Source organism: Scyliorhinus torazame, chromosome 2 (assembly GCF_047496885.1).
Source record: "Scyliorhinus torazame isolate Kashiwa2021f chromosome 2, sScyTor2.1, whole genome shotgun sequence".
NCBI lineage: Eukaryota > Metazoa > Chordata > Chondrichthyes > Carcharhiniformes > Scyliorhinidae > Scyliorhinus > Scyliorhinus torazame.
Window position 1 is genome coordinate 60,468,930 of NC_092708.1, and position 14,481 is coordinate 60,483,410.

A 14,481-nucleotide genomic window follows, 5' to 3' on the forward strand; every position below is an offset into this window, starting at 1 on the left:
TTATTGCCCATCCCTACTTGAACTGAGGTAGTTCAGAGACATTTAAGAGTCTTAAATATTACTGTAGATCTGGAGTCACATGCAGGCCAGACAAGATAAAGATATCCGGGGCTTGATTCTCCGGCCCCCCAGCCGTGTGTTTCCTGGCAGTGGGAGGCAGCCTGCTCTTCGCCGGTGGTGGAGTTTTCTGCTCCCATCGCTGTCAAAGGGAATTCCCATACAGACTACCACATGTTGCCGGAAAACACATGGGCAGGTAGCGCTGCTGGCAGGTCCCGAGAATCCCACCGCCAGTGAATAGCCAGAGAATTCCGGCCCCTATCTCATTCCCTAAGGGACATTCATGATCCGGGTGGGTTTTTATGACAACTGACAATGATTTCAGGGACATCATTAGACTCTTATTTCACATTTATCCATCTGCCATGGTGGGATTCAAACCCTGGACACCTGGATCCCTGGATTATTAGTGCAGTGATAATACCACTCACCACTGCCTCCCCTGTCACAGCAGGCATTATTTAACGGAAATGGAACAGAGTTGCGCACATTTAGCCGGGTGTTTCCCGGTGCTTGCAGCGCCGAGAATTAAATGGGACTCTGCTTCGTTTCCGAGCCTCGGCGATGAACATCCTGCTGGGTCTGCACTTAGTCCCATTTCCGGCACTAATGAGCTCAGCTCGCCATTGCAGGCAGGTCGGGATGCCGTTTAAAATAGAGCCCCAATTTCACGACCCCCCACAGCAATCTCCGGACGCCCCCAATGCCCTAACTCACCACTGAGAGGGTCCTCGAACCCCCATCACCTGACCTCATACGTCATCCCTGGGCCCGATCCCTGGCAAGGGCAAAGTGCCACCTGCGCAACTTGGTACTGCCAGACTGGCACACTGCAGGCAACTTGATTCTGCTGGCCTGGCATACTGGCCATGCCCCTGAGTTCTACCTGAGCATCCTGGCAGTAGCAGGGTGGCAGTACTGCAGTACATGGGTGGCATCGGGGGTGCCAGGGTACCACCCTGCCCTGAGCCCGACCAGCTGGAGTCCCAAATTGCCTGAGATACCCCCCCAAGTGCAGGTATGCCTGGTCCACGTTGGTGAAGACCAGTGTTAAAGGGTGCTGGCTTGTGATCTCCCAGGTAGTGGGGTTAGGTTCCATGCCTCGGGTAACTCCAGCGCAAACATGTTCAAGTGAGCCCGACTGCACACTTGAATATGTAAATTTAGGCCCCACCCATTGTGGGCAGGATTCAGATTACGACGCCTCGCGAGATCTCATTCGATCTTTGGAGGCGCGACAAGGCCAGTAAATTTTGTGATAGACCTCTTGCGGGATTTACCGGCCTCATCACGTACCAAGGTGGGCTCAAGGATGTTGGTAGATTGCGACCAGTGGCTCATAAAATCCTGCCTCCCCAGCATCTGATTTGGGGGTACCCCAAAGGTGTGCGACGAATCCCTCTCAGAAGTTCCCAGGTCAGGGTTTACCTTGCAATTGTCCTGAAAGACTAACTTTCTCTGGACAATTGCACCAGGCTGGGAACCATCTGACAGAATGATTTAAGTCGTTAACTTTGGATGATTCTGCCAGTTTTGCACTCTTAGTTACTCTGAAAGAATTAGAAGGAAAACAAGCTTTTCTAACTCCTGAGTAACTATTTTAAACGCCCAGACTGACTCCGCATGGGACATCATCTACTCCCCTCACAACTGGGCACCTCACCCCTCCCTGGTATTCCCCAACCCCACCCACACAGGATTCCCCACCCTACCTTAACCTGACTTCACCTCTGACCCAGCCAGGCTCCGCACCCCCAATCACCCTGTGTCCAAACCCCTCAACTGCCAATATCTGGATACCATCCCAACCTCCCATGTCTGGTCCTCACTGCTGATATCCGAACTCCAACCCCCACATCCCATTCACTTACCTGAGAAATTTCCCTTCTTAGTTTCAATGGGACCTTAAACTCACCTGCTTTATGGTAGCTAGTGCTGCAAAAAGGGGTCGTGACCTCCTTTGCTCCGCTCCGTTTACACTTCGCCACTGGAGCTATGGATGCAATATGCATCTTTAGTCTCAGCCGGCCTGAATCAGGAAGGTCAGGCGAGGCAAGAGCTTTACAAATTAACCACACAGTGGCAGTCCACCGCTCTTGCCGCTCTGCGGGTGTTATGGGCTCATATCTCCTTATATGCCTCCGTGTCAGATCTCTCCAATAGATTCCTGTGAAGCACGTTGGGATATTTTACTTTGTCAAAAGAGCAGTATAATTGCAAACTACTGTTGGGGCATGCCACACAATTAGATTTTTCTCCATTTGTATTCTGTGGTCCTCGCAATACACAAAGCATAACATTTTGAGACACCTGTCGTAGATAAATTTGTGCCCGACCATATTACCATCAGCTAATCAAAGTGTTGACAAATATAACTTTGCCAATTGTGTTTTCAATAAAAATATACCTTGACCAATTGCTCCTGCAGTAAAACAAAACATAAAAAGATGCATCGTATATTTCACGATGCCAGCAGCAGACCTAACAAATCCCTTGATAAAAGCAATGGATGTTGTAGGAGCCTTTGGGGACACATGATGGCTAAGCACAAAAAGGTGCTTCATCTTTAATGTTCCCCAAGCAGAATGCCACCGACCAGCACAGGCAGGCATGAAGGGCCATAAATTCTCTATCCGTGAAACATCTACCAGTGAGCAGAAGCTCTGGTGTTCACCCGTTTTCACAACTCGAAATGCAAATTCAAAAAACATCCTTTCTCTTAAATTCTCTCAAACTTTGTAAAATATAGAATATGCAAAAGGTCCAGCTAAATTGAATTTGTTTGCTTCATTACCACCAACTTGGTAGATCTTAAACCACATGGCAAGTTTTTGTCTCTCTACCGGAACGGAGTTCTGATAGTTTATTGTTACTCCTGAACGGATGCAAAGAATTACAGAACATTTTTTGCAACACGAAGACCATCAATGTTTTGGGAGGGATGCTTTGCTACGGTGGCAGGAAACAAGAGCCAGATCAGTTTCCCGGTCCCGATCGTGCCCTGGAGGTGAAACAGTCACTCGTTTGAATTTTGACTGGGGCATGTCCTTCAATTGGCATGGAAACAGGTGTGGTAAACCACTGTATTGTATTGTATTGCTGTACTGTTACATGCCTGGGCTTGGCCCTGCTGGCTCCGCCTCCCTCGGGTTCGGTATAAAGGTGGCTAGTCTCCGCCACTGCCTCAGTTCGGGATCCAAGGCCAGGAGGCTTTCCGTTTAGTTTATTAAAGCCTCAGTTACATTCACCACTCGTTGTGTGTTCATTGATGGCATATCAATTCAATAAACTAAACATCTAAGATGAATTCATCACTCAAGCCTGATCGCCACCTATGTAAATTTGGTAAACGAAGTGTATGCTAGGCACTTCTTGCCATGAGATAACAACGCCCGGGGGAATCACCAGCAGAATTCCTGCGTGCCTTGCAGGTACTCTGCAGGAACAGTGACTGCCAGGTGATATCGGCTACCCAACACACAGAGCTGTTGGTCATGGATGCTTATGTCGCAGGCATGAAATCAAACTACATCCGCCAGCGATTGCTAGAAAGGGGTACACTCGGCCTCCCAGAGACAGTGCAGCTCTCAAACTCACTGGAGGTGGCCTCCCAGCAGCACAGCAGCCCGCCAGCGGCGGAAGCCCAAGGTGCTACTTTTGCAGCCAGGGTAAGCATCGCAGACAACGCTGCCCTGCACGGAACGTGACTTGCAACGGGTGTGGGAGGAAGGGCCACTTTGCGAAAGCCTGCCAGGCCCCATCTCTCCCAAAAACTCCTAGGCCCAGCAGTGCTGCCTGCTGCCTGTCAGGGCTGCCCCCAGCTGCCACGCTACCCGCCATGTGCGACCCGTGGGCGCCGCCATCTTCGCCGCCATCTTCGATTTCGGCCGCCATGTGCAACCCATGGGGGCCACCATCTTTAATGCCATCTTGTACTCCACCCTCCACTCGCGACCCATGGGGGCCGCCAACTTTGACGCCATCTCCGATGCCACCCGCCACGCACGACCCATGGGAGCCGCCATCTTGGGATCACTCCGCAGCCTCCCGGGAGCCCTGCTCACCCGATCGTACACTGGCCACCGTTACCTCCAACCGGCCTACCCATCACCTTCCGAAGCTCGCTTCCATCACTCTCGACCAGTCCCGGCCTCACCACCTCACAAAATCTACGATGACCGTCCCAATCAACGGGCACTAGAAGGCCTGCCTTTTCGACCCCGGGAGCACAGACAGCTTCCCTCCCAATTTTACCCATGACCCAGAAAATTTCCCTGGCTTCCGGATCACATTCAGTGGCAATCCGGGGGTACTGTGTCGCGACCCTTCCCGTACAAGGCGTAGAGTACGCTTACTTTAAACTCTACGTCCTTCCCCATCTCTGCGCTGCCCTATTACTGGGGCTCGACTTCCAGTGCCACCTCCAAAGCCTTACTTTAAAGTTCAGTGGACCCCTGCCCACCTCACCGTCTGTAGCCTCGCGACCCTTAAGGTCGCCCCACCCTCGCTCTATGCTAACTTCACCCCCGACTGTAAGCCCGTCGCTACTAGAAGCAGACGATACAGTGCCTGGGCCAGGGCCTTTATCAGGTCAGAGATCCAGCGACTCCTACTAGAGGGGATCATTGAGGCTAGTACCAGCCCCTGGAGAGCCCAAATGGTGGTCGTCAAGACTGGGGAGAAACACTGGATGGTCATCCACTACAATCAGACCATCAACCGGTACACGCAGCTCAATGCGTACCCCCTCCCCCGCATATCTGACATGGTCAATCAGATTGCGCAGTATCGAGTCTTCTCCACAGTTGACTTGAAGACCGCGTACCACCAGCTCCCTATCTGCCTGGAGGACCGCTAATACACTGCCTTCGAGGCAGATGGCCGCATCTACCACTTCCTCAGTGTTTCCTTCGGCGTCACCAACGGGGTGACGGGGTCTTGGTCTTCCAACGAGAAATGGACCGAATAGTTGATCAGTATGGGCTGCGGGCCACGTTCCCGTACTTAGATAATGTCACCATCTGCGGCCATGACCAGCAGGACCATGACGGAAACATAGAACACAGAAGATAGAACATTACAGCGCAGTACAGGCCCTTCGGCCCTCGATGTTGGGCCGACCTGTGAAACCACTCTAAAGCCCATCTACACTATTTCCTTATCGTCCATATGTCTATCCAATGACCATTTGAATGCCCTAAGTGTTGGCGAGTCCAATACTGTTGCAGCCAGGGCATTCCACGCCCTCACTACTCTCTGAGTAAAGAACCTACCTCTGACATCTGTCCTATATCTATCTCCCCTCAATTTAAAGCTATGTCCCCTCATACTAGACATCACCATCCGAGGAAAAAGGCTCTCACTGTCCACCCTATCCAATCCTCTGATCATCTTGTATGCCTCAATTAAGTCACCTCTTAACCGTCTTCTCGCGAACAAAAACAGCCTCAAGTCCCTCAGCCTTTCCTCATAAGATCTTCCCTCCATACCAGGCAACATTCTGGTAAATCTCCTCTGCACCCTTTCCAATGCTTCCACATCCTTAAGGGGGAGTGGGAGCAGCCCCAAGTCGTGGTCCACATAGGTACCAACGACATAGGTAGGAAAAGGGATGGGGATGTAAGGCAGGAATTCAGGGAGCTAGGGTGGAAACTTAGATCTAGAACAAACAGAGTTATTATCTCTGGGTTGTTACCCGTGCCACGTGATAGCGAGACGAGGAATAGGGAGAGAGAGGAGTTGAACACGTGGCTACAGGGATGGTGCAGGAGGGAGGGTTTCAGATTTCTGGATAATTGGGGCTCATTCTGGGGTCGGTGGGACCTCTACAAATGGGATGGTCTGCACCTGGACCAGAGGGGTACCAATATACTTGGGGGGGGGGAATTTGCTAATGCTCTTCGGGAGGGTATAAACTAATTCAGCAGGGGCTTGGGAACCTGAATTGTAGCTCCAGTATACAGGAGGTTGAGAGTAGTGAGGTCATGAGTAGGGTTTCAAAGTTGCAGGAGTGTACCGGCAGGCAGGAAGGTGGTTTAAAGTGTGTCTTCTTCAATGCCAGGAGCATCCGGAATAAGGTGGGTGAACTTGCGGCATGGGTTGGTACATGGGACTTCGATGTTGTGGCCATTTCGGAGACATGGATAGAGCAGGGACAGGAATGGTTGTTGCAGGTGCCGGGATTTAGATATTTCAGTAAGCTCAGGGAAGGTGGTAAAAGAGGGGGACGGGTGGCATTGTTAGTCAAGGACAGTATTACGGTGGCAGAAAGGACGTTTGATGAGGACTCGTCTACTGAGGTAGTATGGGCTGAGGTTAGAAACAGGAAAGGAGAGGTCACCCTGTTAGGGGTTTTCTATAGGCCTCTGGAAAGTTCCAGAGATGTAGAGGAGAGGATTGCAAAGATGATTCTGGATAGGAGCGAAAGCAACAGGGTAGTTGTTATGGGGGACTTTAACTTTCCAAATATTGACTGGAAACGCTATAGTTCGAGTACATTAGATGGGCCCGTTTTTGTCCAATGTGTGCAGGAGGGTTTCCTGACACAGTCTGTAGATAGGCCAACGAGAGGCGAGGCCATATTGGATTTGGTACTGGGTAATGAACCAGGACAGGGGTTAGATTTGGAGGTAGGTGTGCACTTTGGTGATAGTGACCACAATTCGATTACATTTACTTTAGTGAATGAAAGGGATAGGTTTATACCGCAGGGCAAGAGTTATATCTGGGGGAAAGGCAATTATGATGCGATGAGGCAAGACTTAGGATACATCGGATGGAGAGGAAAACTGCAGGGGATGGGCACAATGGAAATGTGGAGCTTGTTCAAGGAACAGCTACTGCGTGTCCTTGATAAGTATGTACCTGTCAGGCAGGGAGGAAGTGGTCGAGTGAGGGAACCATGGTTTACTAAAGCAGTCGAAACACTTGTCAAGAGGAAGAAGGAGACTTATGTAAAGATGAGACATGAAGGTTCAGTTAGGGCACTCGAGAGTTACAAGTTAGCTAGGAAGGACCTAAAGAGAGAGCTAAGAAGAGCCAGGAGGGGACATGAGAAATCTTTGGCAGGTTGGATCAAGGATAACCCTAACGCTTTCTGTAGATATGTCAGGAATACAAGAATGACTAGGGTAAGAGTAGGGCCAGTAAAGGACAGTAGTGGGAAGTTGTGCTTGGAGTCCGAGGAGATAGGAGAGGTGCTAAACAAATATTTTACGTCGGTATTCACACAGGAAAAAGACAATGTTGTTGAGGAGAATACTGAGATTCAGGCTGCTAGACTAGAAGGGCTTGAGGTTCATAAGGAGGAGGTGTTAGCAATTTTGGAAAGTGTGAAAATAGATAAGTCACCTGGGCCGGATGGGATTTATCCTAGGATTCTCTGGGAAGCTAGGGAGGAGATTGCTGAGACTTTGGCCTTGATCTTTAAGTCATCTTTGTCGACAGGAATCGTGCCAGAAGACTGGAGGAGAGCAAATGTTGTCCTCTTGTTCAAGAAGGGGAGTAGAGATAACCCCGGTAACTATAGACCAGTGAGCCTTACTTCTGTTGTGGGAAAAATCTTGGAAAGGTTTATAAGAGATAGGATGTATAATCATCTGGAAAGGAATAATTTGATTAGAGATAGTCAACATGGTTTTGTGAAGGGTAAGTCGTGCCTCACAAACCTTATAGAGTTCTTTGAGAAGGTGACCAAACAGGTGGATGAGGGTAAGGATGTGGTGTATATGGATTTCAGTAAAGCGTTTGATAAGGTTCCCCATGATAGGCTACTGCAGAAAATACGGAGGCATGGGATTCAGAGTGATTTAGCAGTTTGGATCAGAAATTGGCTAGCTGGAAGAAGACAAAGGGTGGTGGTTGATGGGAAATGTTCAGATTGGAGTCCAGTTACTAGTGGTGTACCACAAGGATCTCATTTGGAGCCACTGCTGTTTGTCATTTTTATAAATGACCTGGAGGAGGGCGTAGAAGGAAGGGTGAGTAAATATGCAGATGACACTAAAGTCGGTGGAGTTGTGGACAGTGCGGAAGGATGTTACAAGTTACAGAGGGACATAGATAAGCTGCAGCGCTGGGCTGAAAGGTGGCAAATGGAGTTTAATGCCGAAAAGTGTGAGGTGATTCATTTTGGAAGGAATAACAGGAAGACTGAGTACTGGGCTAATGGTAAGATTCTTGGCAGTGTGGATGAGCAGAGAGATCTCGATGTCGATGTACATTGATCCCTGAAAGCTGCCACCCAGGTTGAGAGGGTTGTTAAGAAGGCGTACGGTGTGTTAGCTTTTATTGGTAGAGGGATTGAGTTTAGGAGCCATGAGGTCATGTTGCAGCTATACAACACTCTGGTGCGGCCGCATTTGGAGTATTGCGTGCAATTCTGGTCGCCGCATTATAGGAAGGATGTAGAAGCATTGGAAAGGGTGCAGGGGAGATTTACCAGAATGTTGCCTGGTATGGAGGGAAGATCTTATGAGGAAAGGCTGAGGGACTTGAGGCTGTTTTCGTTAGAGAGAAGAAGGTTAAGAGGTGACTTAATTGAGGCATACAAGATGATCAGAGGATTGGATAGGGTGGACAGTGAGAGCCTTTTTCCTCGGATGGTGATGTCTACCAGAGGGAACTTACCTTTAAATTGAGGGGAGATAGATATAAGACTGATGTCAGAGGTAGGTTCTTTACTCAGAGAGTAGTAAGGGCGTGGAATGCCCTGCCTGCAACAGTAGTGGACTCGCCAACACTAAGGACATTCAAATGGTCATTGGATAGACATATGGACAATAAGGGAAGAGTGTAGATGGGCTTTAGAGTGGTTTCACAGGTCGGCGCAACATCGAGGGCTGAAGGGCCTGTACTGCGCTGTAATGTTCTATGTTCTATGTTCTATCCTTCCTATAATGCGGCGACCAGAATTGCCAGTGTTTCGACTGCTTTAGTAAACCACGGTTCCCTTGCTCGACCACTTCCTCCCTGCCTGACAGGTATATACTTATCAAGGACACGCAGTCGCTGTTCCTTGAACAAGCTCCACATTTCCATTGTGCCCATTCCCTGAAGTTTTCCTCTCCATCCGATGCATCCTAAGTCTTGCCTCATCGCATCATAATTGCTTTTCCCCCAGATATAACTCTTGCCCTGCGGTATATACCTATCCCTTTCCATCACTAAAGTAAACGTAATCGAATTGTGGTCACTATCACCAAAGTGCTCACCTACCTCCAAATCTAACACCTGTCCTCGTTTATTACCCAGTACCAAATCCAATATCGCCTCGCCTCTCATTGGCCTATCTACATACTGTGTCAGGAAACCCTCCTGTACACATTGGACAAAAACAGACCCATCTAAAGTACTTGACCTATAGCGTTTCCAGTCAATATTTGGAAAGTTAAAGTCCCCCAGAACAACTTCCCTGTTGCTTTCGCTCCTATCCAGAATCATCTTTGCAATCCTTTCCTCTACGTCTCGGGAACCTTTCGGAGGCCTATAGAAAACGCCTAACAGGGTGACCTGTCCTTTTCTGTTTCTAACCTCAGCTCATACTACCTTAGTAGATGAGTCCTCATCAAACGTCCTTTCTGCCACCGTAATACTGTCGTTGACTAACAATGCCACCCCTTCCCCTCTTTTACCACCTTCCCTGACCTTACTGAAATATCTAAACTTCGGCACCTGCAACAGCCATTCCTGTCCCTGCTCTATCCATGTCTCCGAAATGTCCACAACATCGAAGTCCCATGGACTCTTTTTTAACAGGGGGTGAATGTGGTAAACCACTGTATTGTATTCTATTGTTGTACTGTTACAAGCTTGGGCTTGTCACTGCTGGCTCCGCCTCCCTCGGGCTCGGTATAAAGGTGGTTAGTCTCCGCCGCTGCCTCAGTTCATGATCCGAGGCCAGGAGGCTTTCCGTTTAGTTTATTAAAGCCTCAGTTACGTTCACCACTCGTCGTGTGTTCATTGATGGCATATCAACAGGTTATGTGCTCAATTTAGGATGCTAAGTGAGCTTCCAAAGCTGGAGAGCCAGGCAGAGGCCAAAGAGCTTTAAAGGAGCAGCCAGCTACAATAATATGTTATTGATACGGTGCTTCTACAGGAAGAGGCCCTCTAAGCCAATTTCTAAAAATACTTTGAGCGCAATCTTCCCAAAAGGGAGCAAAGCCCCCGAGTGAGCTTGTTTAGCCACGTGCTTCCTGGCACTCGCAGTGCCAAGAAACACATGGTTGTTCAACATGACTCACTTTGAACAAGGGGCCCGAATAAGGGGGCAGCACGGTAGCACAGGGGGCATCACGGTAGCACAGTGGTTAGGACAATTGCTTCACAGCTCCAGGGTCCCAGGTTCGATTCTGGCTTGGGTAACTGTGCGGAGCCTGCACAGTCTCCCCGTGTCTGCGTGAGCTTCCTCCGTGTGCTCCGGTTTCCTTCCACAGTCCAAAGATGTGCAGGTTAGGTGGATTGGCCATGATAAATTGCCCCTTAGTGTCCAAAAGGCTTAGGTGGGGTTATTGGGTTACAGGGATAGGGTGGAAATGTGGGCTTAAGTGGGGTGCTATTTCCAAGGTCCGATGCAGACTCGATGGACCGAATGGCCTCCTACTGCACTGTAAATTCTATGATTCTATGAATGGGGAATGCACAGTCGAGGCTGCACATAGCCCCATTTTTTATAATGGGGAGCTCTGCTTGCTGAAACTCCCCATTGAGGCGAGAGACGGGACGCCATTTAAAAATGGCGTCCCGATCTCCGAGTAACCAAAAAGAAACCCCGACCTCACCCCTCAGCCCAAACACAACATGGCAGGATCTCCCCCCCCCCCCCCCAGGCAATGCCCAGGCTGACACCCAGGTGGCACTGCAGGGCCCCAGGCTTGCACTACCAGGGTACCCAGGTGGCAACGGCAATGCTAGGGTACCACTCTGCCAAAGCCATGTAGCTGGGGACCTCCGATCCCCTTGGAGGCCCCCACGAGTGCTGTTCCATCTGGTCCCGGTTCTGGGGACCAGTACCAAATGGCGCTCACCCGATGTACCCGAGATGAAGGGATTGAATCCCAAAGTCTCAGGTACCTCGGGAATCTGCACGTTTGAGTAAGGCTTACGGCTTCGCTCTAATATGCAGATTTGCTAAAAGGTGATCCCGCCCATTGTGGGCGGGATTCCCCTTGCAACATCTCATTGCATCTCGCAAGGTGTTGCAAGCCAGGTAGATCCTGGGAGAGGGGTCTCCCAGCTTTCATCGGCCATGCTGCGCCACGGCGAGCTGCTTTTCAGGCGCTGCATGGTCGGAGGATCGTGTCCATTTTAACAAAAAATAAAAAAGTCATCCAGGAAGAGGTGTGAGTAGGGGCAATCCCTTGGCAAAGAAGCCTTTGACTGCACCAACACCACCCAGGGAGATAGCGCAGACTTGTAAGCCTAATTGCCGGCCCACCTCATGAGGACAGGCGGCCCAAGCCCCGAGCCAGATTTGGCCAAAATGAGGGAAACAGGCATACCTGATGGCCTCATAATTTTCAGGCCCTCTGCAGTTCAGGTTTTGTCCCTGTGTGATTGTTTAGCACAATGATCCCATTTTGGAGGGAATCTGGTAATGATGCCAGCTTATCTCTCTCCAGCGAGGGGTCACTTTGCGACTGCACTGTACTTAGTTCATTGATGGAAGTCAAACAAGTGCACTGCCATATTTGGAATAGCTGAACTGGTGATTTTCAAATTAGAATTTCAAAACATCGATAATATATTCTTAATGAGGAAATTGAATCATTACTAAAAATGTCAATCATTTGATTGAATTTACTCTTTTGAAAAAATGAGTAATTTTCCTTTGCTCTGAACCTTGTGCATTTCCCAGGAGGATAAGAAGAATTCTTCCTCTCTTCTACTGCATTTCACCTCTTGCTGCAAATGTAAATTAAGCAGAGGCTGAGCACTTGTATTTTAAATAGGGATACCGCCCAGCCTCCCATCTGAATACCCTGGATTATTACTCATTGGCATCCCAACAGAACGGCATTGTGGCGTAAATGCTTCCATGTTTGTGTGGACAGACTGAGGATCACACAGAGAAGTACTTGTAATTGTGTCTTACCCTTTTTTCCTTCAGAAGACTAGGGCTACCAAAGGTCTTCTTGCTGCTTCCCCCCAAGGAGCAGGGAAGACCCCAATCTCAGTGACTAGTATTTGGCCCCACTTTATAAGTACGCTGCTAGGTTAAGGAGAAAACCTACCCCTGAAATCCCAGGCCATGCAACTCGCCCAGAGAGGAGAAATCAGCAGCGGTATTTTCACTCAGGCCTCAGCTGTACTGTGTCGACTGGATTTCCAGTGGAAGCACAATTATTAGCCAATGTGCAACCATTTTCCCATAATGTGAACATCAGTTTTGCTTCTCATGCATCATTTTACTCCATGTCAGCAGAATAAATGACATGATTCCCATTTTATTCTGCATAGTATATTTGTTTTCCAAGTTTTGGATTGATTACAGCTTTGTAATTGAAAGCTATTGTCAAGTAATTTTATTTTTAAATATAACTCCTTATTAACTTCATCTTTTCCAGAACCAATTGATAGACCACCTGTACTTTTAATCGCCAATGTTAAAAGTATTCTGATGACCAGTCTGAATGGATCAAGTGTTCCAACTCTGAATTCTGTCAACAATAATGGAATCATAGCACTGGATTTTATTTATGATGAGGAGCTGGTCTGCTGGATAACAGCTGAGGAAATGTCTACTCATGCTGAACTGAAATGTGCCAAGATGACACCGCTGAATGGATTTACTGACGAGCGAGTCATCAATATTTCACACAGCCTGCACAGTGAGTCTTTTCAGTACCTTTAAGTACCAAGATATACTTTAGAATTTGTTCTATTACAATAGATAAATTTGCAAACAACCTCTTGCAAAATATTTTTGTGTTGCCGAATTGAATGCCTTTGACAAGCCTGACCAATGTTAACTCATTCACATGTTTTGAAAGACATTGGGCGCGATCTAATTAAAAAAATAGTCCGTTCTGGGTGGGATTAGAGGGGTAGTTCCTAGTACTTGTAGCGCCAGGGACGACCCTGCTATCTAATGACAATCTGGGGGATTTTTGGCCCTCAATGGGGAATACACCCCCAAGGCCGTACTCAATCGTATTTCCTGCACTGAGGAATTTCGACGAGCGGAGATCCTCAGTGCAGGGAGAGAGGCACACCGATCTCTCGACCCCCCAACATGACACCTGCACACCCCCAATGCCCCAACTCACTTGGAGGATCCTCGCGCCCCCCGCACTCCACCTCATAAGGGCAAGGTTCACCCAGACCCTATCCCCAGCGTGGGAAAATGCTACCTGGGCACCTTGACCCTGCCAGCCTGGCACCCTGCTAGTGCCTCTTCTACCCTGGCAGTGTCAAATGGGCACTCTGGTAGTGCCAAATTGGCACCCAGGTGGCGCTGCCATGGGGCCCAGGTGGCACTGCCAGGGTACCAGGCTGGCAGGGCCAAGGTGCCTCATGCCACCTTGTCCAGATAGCAACCACCCAGAAACCTCCAATCGTCTTGGAGACACCCACCTAAAAATGCCGTTCCGTCTGGTCCCCATTTGTGGTGGCCAGTGGTAAATGGCTCCCGGCTGGGGTCTCTTCGGTGGGGCAGTTATATTCTGGAAGCCGGTTCGATCTGGCGGCGGCAGAGTTAAATAAGCTTTCAAGCATACTTAACTCTGCAAGTCTGTATCCCACCTACTGTGGGTGGGATCCAGATCGTGACGTCTTGTCGGAGATCCCGGAAGAGGCCTCGCCCGGGATCTACCGGCCGCGCCCGTCATGATTTGGCGGGACGTAGCCAGTAAATCGCGCCCATTTAATTCAATGGTGGGTACTGACGGTTACATTACTTGTGGTTACAGTGGTGGTACCCACAGAACCCATGACCAGCAGCACGGAATTGCTGAGGTGGACAATCATACTCGTTAGCGAGTGATCACCGAGGAAGATTAAATTAAAATGCCGCCAAAGACAAATTCATAAATATGAATGTTCAGTTGAAAAATACTGCAGTTTTCTGGGGAAATGAGGCTGACAGAAGTGACATTTTTAAAACATCTCAGTTTGTATCAGGAGGTCCATTAGATCTTTCTTTGCTCATTAGTGCAGGATAACTTTACTTATTAGACAGACAGACGGTCCACCCCAACCAACAACTGTGGCATCCAACCATTTCTGATGTTTTCTCAGGCTTTTGTATTGTCGTTACATTAGTCAATCACTCTGACGATGATTTTGGTGTCCAGCTTCAGGCAATGAGCAGGAAGCATATTCCACAAGATCGGTAACATTGGTGGGAGGATTGATCCACTTTTGAGTGTGGGTATCACTCAGTTAAACACAATGTAGGGTCGATTAGCTGAACAAGGATGA

The 14,481-nt window shown here is 48.9% G+C and overlaps 1 protein-coding gene across 1 annotated transcript in view; it reads left to right on the forward strand.

Annotated features, from left to right (window-relative positions):
• The window catches only part of LOC140406643 (low-density lipoprotein receptor-related protein 1B-like), a 1,956,985-nt gene that overhangs the window by 1,059,565 nt on the left and 882,939 nt on the right, over positions 1-14,481 (forward strand). Inside the window, exon 6 of the mRNA XM_072494650.1 lies at positions 12,627-12,890. Coding sequence (XP_072350751.1) covers positions 12,627-12,890 — 264 coding nt within the window. The remainder of the gene's footprint in view (positions 1-12,626; positions 12,891-14,481) is intronic.